The sequence below is a fragment of the Belonocnema kinseyi genome, chromosome 8, assembly GCF_010883055.1.
Source record: "Belonocnema kinseyi isolate 2016_QV_RU_SX_M_011 chromosome 8, B_treatae_v1, whole genome shotgun sequence".
Lineage (NCBI taxonomy): Eukaryota > Metazoa > Arthropoda > Insecta > Hymenoptera > Cynipidae > Belonocnema > Belonocnema kinseyi.
In genome coordinates this window covers 49,914,267-49,932,283 of record NC_046664.1, presented here as the reverse complement: position 1 = coordinate 49,932,283, position 18,017 = coordinate 49,914,267, and the positions used below count along the sequence as shown (strand labels likewise).

The 18,017-nt window shown below is 30.2% G+C and overlaps 2 protein-coding genes across 5 annotated transcripts in view; one reads left to right on the top strand and one right to left on the bottom strand.

Moving 5' to 3' along the window:
* LOC117177979 overlaps window positions 1-10,812 on the top strand; it is a 35,796-nt gene extending 24,984 nt beyond the window's left edge. Inside the window, exon 2 of the mRNA XM_033369137.1 lies at window positions 10,391-10,812. The gene's annotated coding sequence lies outside the window, so the exon portion shown is untranslated. The remainder of the gene's footprint in view (window positions 1-10,390) is intronic.
* Window positions 1-18,017, bottom strand: part of LOC117177978 (5-oxoprolinase) — a 68,448-nt gene that overhangs the window by 9,882 nt on the left and 40,549 nt on the right. For all 4 annotated transcript variants that reach the window (XM_033369135.1, XM_033369136.1, XM_033369133.1 and 1 more), the window contains exons 15-21: window positions 17,158-17,263; window positions 16,837-17,004; window positions 16,329-16,573; window positions 13,384-13,495; window positions 10,337-10,561; window positions 8,623-8,804; window positions 6,353-6,512 (exon numbers count right to left, since the gene is read on the bottom strand). In XM_033369135.1, coding sequence (XP_033225026.1) covers window positions 6,353-6,512; window positions 8,623-8,804; window positions 10,337-10,561; window positions 13,384-13,495; window positions 16,329-16,573; window positions 16,837-17,004; window positions 17,158-17,263 — 1,198 coding nt within the window. The remainder of the gene's footprint in view (window positions 1-6,352; window positions 6,513-8,622; window positions 8,805-10,336; window positions 10,562-13,383; window positions 13,496-16,328; window positions 16,574-16,836; window positions 17,005-17,157; window positions 17,264-18,017) is intronic.

The following is an 18,017-nucleotide window of genomic DNA, read 5'->3' as shown; positions in this document are numbered from 1 at the left end:
GATTATATAATTGAATACTGAATATAATGTGCATGATAAAAGTGAATTAATACTTGAAATACCACAGTTTTAATTAAATAGTTTTTCAAATGATTCTGATGTTGTGAAATAAGTATCTGCATTTAATTTTTCTGAACGTGTTTTAATTTTGTTTACGGATAAGTATCAAAAGTTACCAAGCGATCAAATTTTCAAAATGAAAGTGAAAATTAGAAAAAGGGAGAAGGGAAATTATTTCAATTTTTAAATGAATATTATAGTTTAATTCTTTTTATGTTATAAACAGATTAAATAATTATTAGTTCATTAATACTTTTCACAATTTTAAATTACGTAAAGACTAAATTTTAAAATTTAAATTTGAGTTAGAAAATTGATGATTTAAGTGAATGTTATATTATTAAATACCGGTTATAATTGATGTAATAACATTTTATTAATATTTGAAATACAACATTTCGAAAATTTAAAAGAATAAAGAAGATTTTTAAACTGCAGAAGATTTTAAAAAATGCAGATTGATTTGAAAGTTCTTTAAAAAAAGAAAGCCAGACGTTAAAAACGCAAAAACGTCTGGACACTAATGGTTTTTTTCAAATTAAAATTTGTGAACAAAATGTATGAAAAACTAAAAACCCATAAGGTAAAGTATCACATGCCCTTAATTAAAATAAATTTGAAAGGTCTCAAGTGAAGAAATAAATATTACTTAAGTTCTAAGGAAAATTGGGGATATTTTGAGGCAGCTTTTTAGATTTTAAATAACTTTTCTAAATTTTAAGAAAAATTCCAGTCAGATAAAAATATTTTTAAGAATTTAAGAAGTATTATGTAGATATTTAATTCTAAAAGGGCTCGAACTTTTCCTATTATTTTGTAAAATCCCGTAAAGCATATATTTTCCTTAATCTAGATTTTTTGTTGGCGAATATGAAATATTCACAAATATTTTATAATTTTCTTCAAATTCGTAAGAAATTTTTGAAGATTTTGAGGTAAATTATTACACTTTAAATGATTTTTCAACATTTTAAGAAAAAATTGGATTCGTTTACGAATATTTTTAGGAATTCAAGAGGCTTTACATAGACTTCAAATATTTTAAACCTTGAAAGCATTTCCGAAAATTTATGGAATACTTATTATTTCTTCTGAAATTATAAAAGACCTAAATATATTTTGAAAAGGCTGAAATTCTTCTAATAATTTCTAAAATCCTGTAAAATAAAATTTATATTTTTTAAATCTTCTGCATTCTTTTCTTGACACGTCTTGAATATTTAAAAATCTTTCCTAATTGTCTTATGAAAATGATAAAACTTATATAATTCTTTGAAAAAATGCTGATACTTCTTCCCTTGTAAATAAATTAAAAATATATGTAACTAAATAAATAACAAAAAAGCATTTTTGTGTTACGTCAAAATATTGTTTAATTTATTTCTATACCGCACTTCATCCTGAAAATATATTTTTATTTACAAGACGCCTGTTAAGTTTTTTAAAATAATACAAAAAAAAAATTACGTAACTGCAGTTAAGGTGTGGGAACGTAACAGTGTTTAAAATAACGTTACGGAATATATGAACGCTCCCTGATAATAGTACTCGTACAGTTTACGATACATTAATACACTGAATTCATTATTTCAGAATCTAATTTCAGCAAGAATATAAGTCTTCAGACAATTTTAACAAATGAATTGTTATTAGAAAATTCAGCAAATTATAAAAATGAGTATAAAAGTGAGCGCACGCATGCGCGCGAACATAATATTCTAGTATTTATATAAAAAATAGATAATAATAAAAATTGAAAAATCTTACCCGTGACTTCTGAAACAATTTTGAAAATCGGTTAAAAATTGTAGACTGTAGGTTATTTTGTATAGTAAATTCCAAATTCAGCTCACTGTGTGTCATCGATTTATTATTAGCTAATCAATATCTGAGAAATCTTTCAAATTTACTATTTTTTTAAAATATTTTTTTGTAGTGAAGAGGTCCAATGCAGTTGAAGAAGAAATCCCATCGGTCAACTTCTTTTAAAATTATTAGTTATATCGGTAAAAAAATCAAAATTCAGAAACGTCGAAAAAATTATATTTTCCTGTAAATTGTTTTCGTATTTTTGTGAAGATCAAATTATTTATTCATTCTAAAAAACTTTGGATTATATGATATTTTCTTATTATTAATTTTCATTTGTATAAGTATTTATTTTAATAATTTTAATACAATTTTAAAAAACGCATGCAAAGTGAAAGATTTTTCTAATATTGTTATATTTTAAAATGAAACAAATATCAAATAAAATAGCTATACAAATTTAATAGTAAAGTTGAATTTTTAATGTCGTTTTTTTTTTACTATGCACTACCAGCAAAAAAGTATGGGTCTATCCGGTTTTTGTTAATTGTATAAAATCCTATCATAAAAAAGAGGTTGCGATATAATCTGGAAGTCTGAAGCCACATTATCTCTTCACCTATTGGTTGGATGTAAACGCGCCGCCTATTCTTTAGAATCGGTAAATCTAAAGATACAAGTCGATTCTGGGGTTTTTTATTGTACAATTTTGACTTGCATTTCATTCAAAGCTAGCTCTGAGGCATCAAGGCACATTTGAGAGATCTGTTTACATAATAGATGTAAACATTCCTAGCGGTCGTGCCGAATTCAAGTGGAGCTCTTATATGTTGTTTTTTTAAATATTCATTTAATCTTCAAACATTCTAATTATTTAAACAATTTTCATAAATGGCTATGTCTTAAAGAATACATTTAATATATCCTGTTGCTTTGTAGATTTACAAGAAATATTAGTTATTCAAACAATTTTAATTTTAAATTAAAACTAATAATGTCTATCCGATGACTCTTTTCTATATTGTTTTGTAAATCTACAAGAACTTATAATTATGGAAACAATTTTAACTAAAAAATTAAGAGTTTGCCCTTTTTATATAAGTAAATTTGTTTACGAAGTCAACTAAGAATGTCTACCCGATGATTCTTTTCTATTGTGCTATGCAAATTTACAAGAACTATTACTCATTTAAATAATGTCAATTTAAAAAGAAGAGTTGGACCTTTTTTCTAGGAGTTAATTTTTTTACGAAATCAAGTAATATTTTCTATACAATGACTCTTTTTTATGCTGATTTTAAAATTTTAAGAACTATTATTTATTTAAACAATTTTAATTAAAAAATTTAAAGTTTGGCCTTTATCCAACGACTCAATTTGTTTTCAAAGTCAGCTAAGGATGTCTATCCAATGACTCTTTTCTATTTTGATATGCAAATTTACACCATCTATTAATTATTTGAAGAATTTCAATTCACAAATATGAATTTGACCTTTTTTCTAGAAGTCGATTTTTTTACGAAGTCAAGCAATATTTTCTATACAATAACTCTTTTATATGCTTCTTTTAAAATTTGCAAGAAATACTAATTATTTAAAGAATGTCTATTAAAAATTAAAAGTCTACAATTATAGGCAAATAAGAATGACTGTCAATGATGGTTACTAGTACCGATTCTCAAGTGGTGCTGACATGCGGATCAGTAGATTTTACCGATCCAGTTCTTATTCTGTACAGTCCCTGGACGCTGTATTTACGAATTATCATGTCACTTTAACGAATAATATAAAGAGATCTGAATTATGTTATCGGCGTAGACTTTAGTTAAAACATTACTATAAATTGTGAAAAAGTATTGCTAAAAAATAATTAATAAGTAAGAGCACGGTTATTTGTTATAAATATTTTCGGATAAACTTATAACTAATCGTTATTTGTAAGTTATAATGCTTACAATTAAAATTTCGCACGCAATGGGGGGATTCGAACGCATAAACCTAAGCACGCAAATCAACAGTCTTAACCACTACACTAGTATACGAGTTGCGATCTGTAAACTAATTTTGAAATGCATTTGTAACTGAGGGTGGTGAACTCGGGAACGACTTCTGATTACGCAACCATGCCATCGCGGCACACAACAAAAGTCGTAGCATTCATTTCAGTCAGCTGAAACAGTCACGGACCAAAAACACGTCTTGCTCCAATAATCTCTCAAGTGTACGCGATCTGTGAATAAGTTGTGCCATCGAAAATGGTGCTATTTTTATAAAACCCCTTCCTTGCTAAGTGAGAATGTGGAGTAATGTGACGACTGTCACAGAAATGTCAAAAAGGAATGTTTTTTAGGTGATGCAATCCATTCATTGCCGATTGCGTCGTGAATTCAACCGGTGCTCCGCGCGGATCGGTTGCGTTGCGACTTTAGGGGCGAGTTAAGTAAACCGATCGGATCAGTAGCATGTACCGATCTTTCGGTAATGTCCACTGCACTACTATTGTAATCTCGGTTCAGTGGATTTTACATGTCGTTCAGTATGCAATACGAGGGAATAGAGGTTTATTTTAGTGAAAGATAACCGTTGAATTAACCTTAATTTTACTGAGACATTCACGAAATGCTAAGTGATTTTGACATTTTTACCCTCTTATTAAGAGCAGTTTATACTGTTACGGTTACAAGAAACCCTTTACAATTCTTGATTAGTAAATATTACATTTCTTTTTTCTGCGTGTACGAGTCAATTTGTTTTGTAAATCAACTAAGAATATCCATACGATGACTATTTTCTATGTTGCTTTGCAAATTTACAAGAACAATTGAGTATTTAAAGAATTTTAAATAAAAACTTCAGATTTTGGCCTTTTTTCTGCAAGCCAATTTTCTTACGGAGTCAATTAAGAATGTCTATCGGATGACTCTTTTCTATGTTACTTTGCAAATTTACAAGATGTATTAATTATTTAAATAATTTTAATTAAAAAACTAGAAGTGCCTTTTTTCAAAGAAGCAATGTGTTTTCGGAGTCAACTAAGAATGTCTTGCGATGACTGCTTTCTATGTTGCTTTGCAAATTTACAGGAACTATTAATTATTTAAAGAATTTCAATTGCAAACTTAAGAGCTTAAACTTTTTTCTGTAAATGAATTTGTTTACGGAGTCAACTAAAAATGTCTATCGGATGACTATTTTCTATGTTGCTTTTTAAATTCACAAGAACTATTAATTATTGAAATAATTTCAATTAAAAAATTAAGAATTTGGGTTTCTCCCTACGAGTAGGATAAATTTTTTAACATAATTAACTGAGAATATCTTTTCGATTATTTATTTTCTCTAATGCTTTGAAAATTTACAATTAATAATTCTTTACAAAATTTTTATCAGCATACTTATCGTTTGGCTATTTTTCAATTAAGAGGCATCCTTTGTTTACCGAATGAACTAAGAATGTCTTTCGGTGATCATTTCCTACCATACTTTGTAAATTTATAATAATTATTAATCATTTAAACAATATTCATAAACATATTGAGAGTAAGGGTATTGTTTAATTAATAAACACAATTTGTTTACGAAATTAAGTAAGATTATTTTTGCGATGAATCTTTCCTGAGTTATTTGTTCAATTTATAAGAATTATTAATTATTTAAAGAACTTTCATAAAAAAGTCATAATTTTTTATTTTTCAATTATTAGGTTGGTGTTTTTTTACACAGGGGTGGTTTTTCCGAAATTGATTTTTTACATAGGGGATGGTTTTATATTTAGTAGAGGTGGCTTTTGGAAATTGGTTGTTAGTGCATTTGAGAGCCCAAAAAAAGCCCAAAATTCTGACATAAAGAAATTTGGGAATTTCGTTTGTGGAGATGCTAGCTTGATAGACCTCTTTTCTTACAAAGTGCCTTTGCCTTCAATCAGCTATGATTATGGTGGCCGCCTTGAGCGTGACATAAGATGCGCACGCGCGATATGGTATTAAAATAATCCGCCAATGAGCCTTAAATATATTTGCCGCTAAGCGTCCCAAGCACCGGGTGCTTTGTGTAAGTTAACTGTATTTCACAATTGATCGAAAGCACCAAAATATAAGGGTAATGTAAAATTAAAAATTGTCAATTGAGTTTCCTGTGACTAGGATGTCTCTTTGACAATTTCCGAAAAATCGTGTTAAAAAAATGAAAATCCTTTTTCCTTCTTCGAGACCATATAATTAATTTTGAAGAGAAATCGTTTCTTTGCGCGTCTCCATGAACTTTGACTGATTTAGGTTTCAGACATTGTATAAAAATAAAAAAACAGTTGACAATGATTTATCTACTAGTCTAAAAAGTTCCAACGTAAAGTTATTGTCAACTCTTTCTTTTCTCAGACGTTATTTATTTTTCGAGACCAATCAGTGGTATAATAAGGATAGAAAACGATCAAGAAAAAAATATGATGCATTTAAAAAAATAATTAAAATCTATTTTTACTCACTCCAACACTGACAGGCACCGCAGTTTTTGCTCCTAAATTAAGAACTCTTCCATTCGCTTTTATTAATGTATTTCTGCCTCGAGCTCCTGGCAAACCACCTTTTAAGCCAGGAGGATTATGTACTCTTCTTTCAGTTAACACTGAAAGGGTCATAGGAGCTCTGCAATATTATATATTATTCTGTTTATTAATATGAAATCCTTATTCTTTTTGCTACTTTTATAAATAATATTTATCGTACATTCAATTTAATATGGATGGCCTTTGGGAAAAGAATTTAATTGTCTTCTTGTTCTACCTGTATATCAGATCTATTTTATTGGAACTCTTTTAGTTATTATTATTCTCATGAATAATTTGTATTTTCATTAAACTTTCGTATGTATTCTACTATCCAATATCTTCTTATATAAAAATAAAATCTGTTTCTATCTGATAATGTTATATCCACTTTGATCCTTGTATATACTAACTCCTCAAAACTAACCTGTTTTAATTTAAGAACTTATTGAAAAATTATTGCAACTATTCATCCGTCGTTCTTTTTCTCTGAAAGGGGATGTATGGGTCAATTATGGAAAGAGGAGTAGGGGAAGTGAGGGAAAATAAGGAAAGGGCGAGTAGAAGGAAATGTGGGAAGGAGGAGTAAAAAAATAGGCACAATGGGGGGAAGACGTAGGGGAAGTCAAGGAGGTGAAGAAAACTAGGGGAATTGGAGTAGAGCAAGTGGGAAAAATGTGGCTAGTGGAAGTGGGGGAAGTGAGGAGAAAATAGGGAGGGGAAGTGAGTGGTAGTGTGGGAGGGTACTGTGTGAAAGTAAGGGGAGAACTATTAGGATAGTGCGGGTGAGTAGGGGAGTAAAAAAGCGCGAAACGAGGGGACGAGAATCAGGGAATGTGATAGAGAATGAGGGAAGGGAAATAGAAAAAATTAGGGACGATGGGAAAGAGCACATAGGAGAAGTCAGGGAGTTAGGGAAAATAAGGGAAAGTGGAACTAGGGGAAATAAGGAGAAATTAGAGAGGATAACTGAGTGGGAACGAGGAAAAGTACTGAGGAAAAGTAAGGTATGCCCAATTAGGATAGTATAAGTGAGTAGAGGAGAAGACTGGAGAAGATAGGGTTTGGGAAAAGAAGTGTCAACTGTGGAAGTAAGAAGAGGGGGGCGTATATGAGGAAGAATTGGGAAAGAATGAGCAAGCTAAAAGTAAAGTGGTGGCAACCTAGGGGGATTAGGGAAGAGAATGTATTAAGGGAGAGGTGAGAAAGACTTAATTAACATCTTAGTAAGCTACGAAATCCTTTTTTTGTGGGCGCTCAGCGCCTAGTTTTTATAATAATTTTCTATTCGTTTGAATTCTTTTTAATTTATCCAGAACTCTTGGAAATTCTCTTGAAATACAATGAATTCAATCGATCGTTTTTGCCCTTTGAATTAAATTAATTATTAATTATCTTCATTTGGTATCAATTTCATCAAATTTTCTTAAATTCCCTCAATTGTTTCGAAATTCATTTCAATTTTACTGAAATCAATGGAATATTTTTAATTTTTGGAATTTGTATGCATTTCCTTGAATTAACTAGAATTTTAATTAATTAACTATTTTTTTAGTTCTTTTTAATTAACCTGTAATCGTTAAAATTCACTCGGAATTTTTATGAATTTCATCCAATTCTTTTGAATTGAAAAGAACATTATTCGCATTAATACTACACATTAGTCACTTTTAGTCAATTTCGGTCACCTTTTAGGTTAGAAATTAGCCAATTTTAGACGCCTGTGTATTCTTTGTTTATTCGAGTTCCATATTATTTTTTCAGTATTAAAGAATCGTGCAAAAAGTAGCCGCCACGATTTAAATTGTAAACATGAAAAAATTATTTCAAATAAACAATAATATTGATTAATTGTCATAGGAATGACTTGAGAAGTATATTTCAGCAGTAACTAAATAACTAACGATTTTTACAGTTACTGTTACTGACAAAAATGTAAATAGGTACCAATTCGTTACTTATTTACAAAATTAACTTCGTTATCTTTATCGTTACCAAAAAACCTACTAATTATAGGAACTGATTGAAGGAAACTAGTTACTCATCATCACTGTTGGATGAAAATTAATATTGGATCATCAAGAGATCGAACTTTCTATCCTATTTTCCATCAAAATGAATTATAGTTTATGAAATTTTAAATAATGCGGAACAGGAAATTTCTGTAAACAATAAAAATATTTAGGCCAGAATAAATAAATAAATCAAACCTGAACATCGTTTGCCGAATTACACCATCTCCACCAGAAAAAGCTCCACGTCCGCCACTTCCCATCCGGAGGGAAAATTTCATCAGTAAAACTGGATAACGTAATTCGAGAATTTCCGGATCTGTAATTCTCGTATTAGTCATGTGCGTATGAATTCCGCCCCGACCATTCCATGTTGGCCCCTAAAAGGTACATCAGGGATACAATTAAAGTTATCAGTTTAGTGCAATATAAATTACAGCAGATCACCAATGTAATATAGAACCAGATTCAAAATTAATTGCGAAATTCATATAGCAATTAAAATGCTCTGAACGCTTCTCAAAGCTAATTCTGATCGTGATTTACAATGTGGAAATGAGGAATTTTTATTAGCTGTAAAATTTCGTTAATTATCGCTGGTTGAAATTTAAAACTTTCACGACTTATTAATCGAAATATGACGTAGCGAATTCCGTTGAAGTAAATACTCAAAATGCTCAATCCCAAATGCAAGCATTTTTTGCACATTTTTTCTATAATATTTCTTTACTTCAACTGAATATTTAATTTATTTGAATTAAACCAAAATATCAATTTTTAAACAATTTTTCTTATGAAGAAATAAAGTGTCCAGGCTCACAAAAATCTCTTAAGCTCCAGGAAAAGTTTTCTTTTCATAGAAAATTCTAATTTTTATTCATTCAATTAAATATTTATATTCTTTTTATTATTATATTCATATAAGATGAAAAGAAAATGTATAAAAATAGTTTCTAGTTTTGATGAGGGCGTGATAACGGGGCTAGTGTGATAAAGAGAAAATTCGTAATATAAAAATTAGTTATTAACTTTTTTTCATTAAAAAATAAATATTATATCCTTCATTAAATGTAGTAAAAAAGAAGGCCGTCATTTTTTATTTTTTTTATTAGTTATTTCTAAATAAACTTATATGTTTTTAGAAAAATCTCTCTTAATTTGAATTTTTCCTGCATAAAGTATCTTTTTTTGATTTTTTTTAGTAATAAAGGACTTTTTTAATCCGTTCAGAATTATAAATATTATTCAAAATAAGAGGAAATAAAATGATTTTTGCTTTATATAACCGATTTTTTGTGAAAAAAGTTAACCAATCTTGTTCGAACTTGTAACTTAAAATTTTTAAACAACTATGAAACTTTTAAATGTTATGGTTTTGTTAAAAAATGATCATTTTCGATTTTTTAAGAACGCTAACAAAACCAGGAAACGTAAATTGTTGGAAATTTTGATTCTTTGAAACCTAATAATTATTTATTGAAAATACCCATTTCTGACATTAAAATAACCTAAGATTGTTGAAATTGAGAATCTTGCATAAGGAATCAGAATTTCTAAAGAATGTCAAGTCACTGACTTATCATAGAAATATTTGCTTCAGAAGTGATAAAGGTTAAAAATCCAATTTTTTCATCAAAAAAACATTGTGAAAATTGTACATTTGTGCTTGAATGAAATAAATTGAATATTCGATTGCAATAAAAAAATGAGAAAAATTCCGACAGCAGGAATTGAACCCGGACTTTCCGGCTACAAACTCGGAGCGCTACCGCCTGATCTAACCGGGAGTTAAAAGACTCGCATCGCGTTCCTAGTCTGATATTAAAAAATAAAATTGTTTCTGTAATAAAAAATTAGATGCATATTGCGTAATATTTGGAATCAAAAATAAAATTATGATAAGTAAACTTACAGCACCACTTCCTCCAGCAACAGTTTCATAATAGCCCCAATCTTCTGTTCCCAGAGTGATATTATTCATGCAACCTTGTGAAGCTGCACAGACTCCAAAGGCTTGAAGAACAACATCAACGATTCGCTGGGAAGTTAATACATTTCCACCAACTACAGCCGCTTCATCTGAAGGATCAAGTAGTGATCCTTTGGGAATAATAACTTTTACTGGTTTCAAGCAACCCTGAAAAATATGGTACAATATTGCTGATTTTACTCGAAGTGTTAATTTGGCTCGAGATTTAAAAACAATAAAATAAAGTGCTTTTCCTACTTTATAAAAAATCGCAAAATATTATTTATCAACAATATTCATTTTGCGAGTGTCAATAGAACCGTTTATTGTAACATACGTCAATTTTGCCATCTTTCATCTTTAGTAACATGAATGTGTTCCGTATATATGGACATGCTTTATAATTGATTTTTAAGCTATTACTTTTGTGCTCTAGATTAAGATTATGAATTTTTAAAATTGTGATGCATAATTTGAAAATTCTTAATTTTTAAAAATTCAGTTTGACGATCCTAATTTAAGAATACTTTAGTTTTAAATTACGCTTCATATTGCTTAATTTTTAACGGTTCAATCATGCTTCGATTTATTATTTCAAAAACAGAAATCATAATTTTTAACTTTTCAAAAAGTATTTATCTTTAAAGTTTCAAAATATTTTTAATTCTTTAATTTCCATCACTGAGTATGAGTGAATATTTTTTTGTACAGATATCTCATTTTTAATAATAAAATATATCCAATCACTTTGAATGATATTTAATACCACATAATATGATACCTTTTAATTATTTTTATCATCTTTGAAATGTCTATAATTTCAATTTAAACTTGTAATCTGAAATGTGAAATAATAAAAAAGTTTCATTTTTGAGCTTTAAAACTGAATTTGTTTATCTTTAAAAGATTAAATTTGAAAATATTCGTTTCGAAATTTTTTAATACTCAAACAGAAGCGTTACTAAATTTTTAATATTTAGTTTGCTATGTTAGAATTTTTAAATATATCAAACTTATTTTGAATGTACAGTCCCTAAAACTTTTGTAAAATTATTTAACTTTCACGGGCATTAAATTTTAGCTTAAATTAATTTTTGAGGTTTCCTATTTTTTAATTTCGCTATGTAAAAACAAGCTCTGTGCGGATACCATTTTCTTGAACAATTGAATGATTCATTTAATATAATTTACAAAGATTTAGTCCTCAAATTAAAAAAAAATTAATACTTTAAATCTTAGAAAGCCTATTAAAAAATTGCGAAACCAATTTGTTTTAATTCCTTAAAATAATTAGACTCCTTTGAAAGTCCTTTACAGTTTTTTAATCTCTCTAAAATTCATAGATATCCTTGGAAATACCCTAAAATATTTGAAGTCCTCTGAAATTTTTTTAATTACTTAGTAACTTTTTTGCTGACTTGGAAACTCATGGAAATATGTTTAAATACTCTCAAATCTTTTAAATAGCTTAAAATATTTTAATTCTTAAAATTTGTTCCAAATTCTTAAAATTCTTTGAAATCTCTCAAGTTTTGTAGATAAAATATAAAATCCATTAAAATAATATAAAATCGGTTAAAATTCCGTGAAATTACAAGAAATCTGAAGTTATTCCCTGAAATATCTTGAAAAATTTGAAGCCCTATGAAATCCTTGGAGATTCTGGAAAATTCATTTAAATACCTTATTAAATCCCTTTAAATTCCCTTAAAATAGAATATCCGTAAATCTTGTAAATCCGTTTCCGTCTTTTTAAGTCTTTCGCAATTTCAAAAAAAAAAAAATCACTTCAAGTCATCCAATGAAAATTCTTGGAAATCTTTAAAATTCAATTAATTCCCTTTAAATTATTAAAAACACCCTAAAATCTTGCAAATCCTATAATATCTTTTAAATTCCGTATGAAGTTAACGAAATTTTTTTTAATCCCACTTTCCCTAATCTCTGAAAAGCCTTAATATATTTAAAATAATAATTGATGCTTTAATTAACTATTATGCAATCCCTTAGACTGTCATGGAATCTTGAAAATCTTTTAAGTTTCCCTAAAACATTTAAAAGCTTTAAAAATTTTTTTAAACAATCGAAACCATTGGAAATTTAATAAATTTCCTTGAAATCTGTTGAAATCCTTTTAAAGCTTCGAAGATATTTTTAATCTTTCAACTCCTTTGAGCTATTTTGAGCTAGTTTTTACGGATAAATATAGATAATATGACCACTTTTTTAACCTAAAGATTTTTAAAGAAAAAAATCTATGAGTTATCTGGTATTAATTCATGTTTAGCAGATAAGATTTAATTTAGAAGCAGACATCGTACAACAAGGTAGGAAGAATATGAAAGAATGGAACAAGCCAACCACACTTAACTCCCGGCATAAAGACCCCCGATTTACGATATTCGTAGAATTGCTAGCCTCCACAGTATCATGATGAGGCGAGTCGCGAGATGAAGGAGAGTAAGTGCTCAGCCAAGCGTGACAAACAGGTCGAAAGCCGCACTCTCAGCAAGTTAGTTGCATAAGGTTGTGGCATGCGTCCAAATCCAACAAAAATGATAAATGTGGCACTACCTGTTTACGTATGGATTCCTCCGATTTAGGATCAAGGCCAGTTATGCCCGAAACCGGTCTTATATCGGGAGTTGAGTGCGAACAGATAGGTTATTTCAAATTATTGAACAAATAGAGAAACTCTCAAGATCTGAGAGAACGTAAATTGGACCAATATACCAACAAAATTCAATACTTTCTGAAAAATGATCTAATTTGAATTTTTAAGACTTTAAGTTTAGAAAAGTTTTCATTTTTAAATTCGTATAACTTGTTTTGGTTTTTAGAGGCTACTTTGAAATATTTATATTACAAATTTGACTGCTAATAAGAAACATACCAAGTGTGAATCATGTTTGCGAATATAAAATTACTTATTTTGGCCAATTTAATTGGTATTATTATAAATCATAAAAAGTAATAGGGTATCGAATTACCTGATTTAAGGGGATTTCTCTTCCCACAATACAACGGAGGCAATAAATGAGGGCTGATATTGTAATGGCACGAGGTGCGTTCCAATTTCCCCAAACTTCGTAACCAGTTCCTCTATGAAAAAATTGAACAAAACCAAAAATTAACAATAGAGCAGGATTATACTTAGCATAATTTCAAAATTAAATTTATATATAGACCGATTTCCCTAGGTAGAAATTTCCTCTATATTCCTAAACTAAATATTGGCTCTTACGAGGCCGCAGCCAGATTTTCTAGCTGGAAGAATCTAGGCTTTCCCTCTGCTGGCCCTCAATAGGACATTTTCGTGTGCTACTTGACTTAAATTATTTATATACTCACTTTTAAGCACTATATTTTTTTAATAAACTAGATAAAAAGTTTTATTCATAAAGATATATTTAAAAAATAACTTCTATCGATTAATTATTTTCTCGATGGGACCATGTAAAGCCCTCGACAGGTAAAACGGGTAATACAGCTGTGAGTGAAAAAAAGTAAATTAATATTATTATGCTTAATTATACTTTAATTTGAAAAAACATAAATTAAAAAAATGACCGACAAGCAAACTTTGAAAAATTTCATTTTTTTCTAAAAAACTTTAAAACATTTGGTGCCTTAAAAATGTCAAAGAATTTTTCTTAAAGAGCGATTTAATTTGAAATCATGAAAGTACGTTTAAAAATCATATACAACAATTTGAGCCTGAAAAACCTTTTTTCCTAATTTCTAAAGTATTGGATAGATGCCGTCAAGCTTTTATGATATCGCACTGAAAGCGTGGCATCGTAGCTATGGGGATGAGGTGTTCAACTTATATTCTAGGAGCCAGGGGGGGGGGCTCCGTGGCCGATGGGGGTAACGGGCTCCACGAAAGTGTTTTTTATGTATTTTGACCTTATGATTACGAATTTCGACGGTGGATTGTCCAAAAGTTAATAGGTAATTAGTCATTAACAAATTGATAATTTAAATAACCGTATAAAATTTACTCATGACCTGAAAAATATTTTTTAAATGTTCCAAATATTCCTTATGTTCTGACGAACGCCGAGGTATTTTCAGATTGAAAAAAACTCAATAGAACCTTAGATACACCGAACCGAGTAATGAAAGATCGTAAGCGGCTGAAGCCCGAACGCGCCGGGGAGCGGCCTGGACGACACCTTAACGAAAATTGTTATAACTCGAGTTCTAATCAACATTTTTTAGATCTGAACAAACCGACGCATTCTGCTTGAGATGAGGAATACATTTCTGGTGCCATAATAACAATAAGTTTTCAAACAAACTAACTGTGGCCGTTTAAACAATTAAATTGTTAATAACTAATTACCTATTATCTTTTGGACAATTTATCCTCTAAATTCGTAATCAGGTGGTCAAAATACATTTTAAAAACATTTGGGTGGAGCCCGTTACCCCCATCGACCATGCCCCCCCCCCCCCCCCCCCCCCCCCCCCCCCCCCAGACTATTGTGAGCGTGTGGTGCGTGCGTTCGATTCTCGGCGCTTGCGAATATTTTGGTAAGCTGCGTTTCTTTACAGTTATTAATACTAAGTCTTCTCCAGACAAATTCATCAATTAGTTTAGTTTTGGAATAACGTACGGAGTATAGTTAACAACTGAATGTCAATAAAAATACGAGAAAAGGAGGAGTGGTTTCTCAGAGGCTACAAAAAGGTGTAATAAATCTTTAGATTTAACTTTTGCCAAAAAAACGTATTTTACATTTGGATTAATATATTCCTTCTTTGAATCAAAAATTTCCGGTGATAGAATATGGCAATGAGCTAGTTAAACTTTTGTACTATTGCAAGCATAGCATCACACTTCAGAATATAAAGCATGATCAATTTTTTAATAACTTAATAATATTTTATTTGAATCAACAAAATAAGAAACAATAGGATATGCATGTGACCGAGCGCAAAAACACCATTTGATGCTTCAAAACAATATTTCAGTTTTCTCAGTGTGTGAGGGACTATCTAGATTATATAAAAACCCTATTAATAGGCCCTCATTGGGTTGCCTACTAATGACCTCACTAGTCGAGCGTGATGCTTTCGCTTGCGCTCTCGACAGATTGCTACTGTAGGGCCTCGATAGAAAATAGGAAATCTAGACAGGGCCTCTCAAGGACCGAGTTGTAATTTTTACCCGGTTCATATCATTATGCTCCATTATTTAGATGAAATACGGAAACATTCATTAAAATTTTCATTAAACTTTTGTATCAATTTAATAAATTGACATAACTTTATTTTCTTAGGTGCAACTGGTAGCATAAACTACACACTTTTAAATTTCTTAATGAAAGATGTATAAACCACGGAGTAATAATAAGGAGACCGCTCATGCTGTACAAAGCGTCTAGAGTTTTGACTGCGGTGATTGTACATTTATTGCCAGACTTATGCGTTTAAACCCAATGCTCTAAGGAAGGGGACATGCGCACTGTGATTTGCTATCTCCTTTTCTACCGCAAGAAATGCGCGAGTGACTGCCGTGTTGAATGGCAACTAAATACGGGGGTGATGTCCCTGTAAATATTGTCAATTGAGTTTGTCAATATCAGTGCTTATTTATTTCTGTGTTTTTGTACAGAATTAAATTGATAAATTGTTACCTGGAAAGTATGGATAAGTAATACAGATTTAATTGTAATCATTAAATGATATAAAATGTTTAGATTGAATCATGTGATATTATAATATTAGGTAATATGTTGTTGTGGTTGTCAAGCACTGGCACTCACTCGCGCACTTCTCGCGGGAAAAAAGGAGATAGCAAATCATAGTGAGCATGTCCCCTTCCTTGTGAGCATTGTATTTAAACGCAATAAATGTGCAGTTACCGCAGTCAGAACGTATGTACGGAGACCGATCTCCTTATTATTACTCCGTGGTATAAACTTACGAAAAATCGCAGATGGCTTCTCCCTTTTGAATGTCAATCTCCAGAGACATTTTTATTGGACTTCCATCATCTAGATAATCAACAGCATTGACACTGGTGGATCCAGTTGATTGAAAAATTCTTTTGCCCACAACTTTCAACATTTCTCGAACAGCTACCTCAGCATTATGTTGAATATGGCCCATGTATGCTTGCACCACATCCAGTTCATAAATATCTATTAGTTCGATCACTAAATTGGATCCCTAATTAATACATATAATTTGGATAAACAAAAAATACAAATACTTAAAACACAAAATAAATAGAATGTTTTGCAACCATTTTTGTAGAAAATCTGATTGGGTTTTCATCACTTGAAGTTTTATTATAGTTTTAATTTGAAATTCCATCTTCAGCTAAGCATGCCTTTGGAATTAAGCGATCTATGGATTGCTGGCGGATTGCAATCATTGGATTTCAAAGGAAATGTGTCCCAAAATGAAATATTAATTGATTGAAATCTGACCTTATGATTGGCTGCAATTTGCGCTTTCAAATCACTAAGGTTGTCTGCTAAGTTTCTGGTACCAGAACTACCTGGAACTTCTCCTGGATTCATAAGGACATCAGTCAATTCCTTTTCTCGAAAAACCCCTTTGTGGACCAAGACAAAACTCTTGAAAGCAGCACCTTCCTAATGGATTAGATAACTAGGATATGAATTGTATCATTTGTCATAATAAAAGCAGAATTAAATTTTTTTCAAGATATTACTCTTCAGTTTTTCATTATGAAATAATTAATAAAATAAAAATTATAATAAATTAATTATTACAACAATTACTACCTGATCCAATTTGGTTGAATGTGGCGGCATAGATCCAGGAGTTATACCACCAATATCTGCGTGATGACCCCGACTGGCAACGAAGAATACTGGCTTTGGGACGTCTCTGAACATTTTATTAAACTTTATAATAATAATAATAATTTACTAAAAATTATTATTGTTTTTTTAGTAATTGCTTTCAATATAAAACTATATGAGTATACATGTGTGAAAATCGAAAAGTTGACATGGTCTCTTTGGAATATTATACGCCTTTACCAAAAAAATTTAATATTTGCAAAAAGAGATAAGTTTTCTAAAAAATATTTATATTTTGAATCAAACAGACAAATTTTCAATTGAAAAATGATTTATTCTCTATAAAAGAATGTGGTTTTATTTAATCATTGGTGTGTGTGTGTGTGTGTGTGTGTGTGTGTGTGTGTGTGTGTGTGTGTGTGTGTGTGTGTGTGTGTGTGTGTGTGTGTGTGTGTGTGTGTGTGTGTGTGTGTGTGTGTGTGTGTGTGTGTGTGTGTGTGTGTGTGTGTGTGTGTGTGTGTGTGTGTCGCTCATGTCTCTCAGCGCGGGACCCGTTCATTTTTCGGATCGGATAAAATTTAAGAAAGGTAACATTTCAGAATGGGTTATAATACATAATGATAAAACTTAGGAATACCAAAAATTCTGAAAAAGGAATAAATAAGAAATGCAAAACTCTGAATAGTCTTTTTTTGGAAACCAAAGAAGCGGATTGGGTAAAAATTCGGAAACATATTCACATATGCCTAATTTTTCACTCTCCCAATTTTAACGCTTCTGAATTTTTACCGATTCCGCTTCTTTGGTTTCCGAAGTAATACCTTTCAGAGTTTTGGATT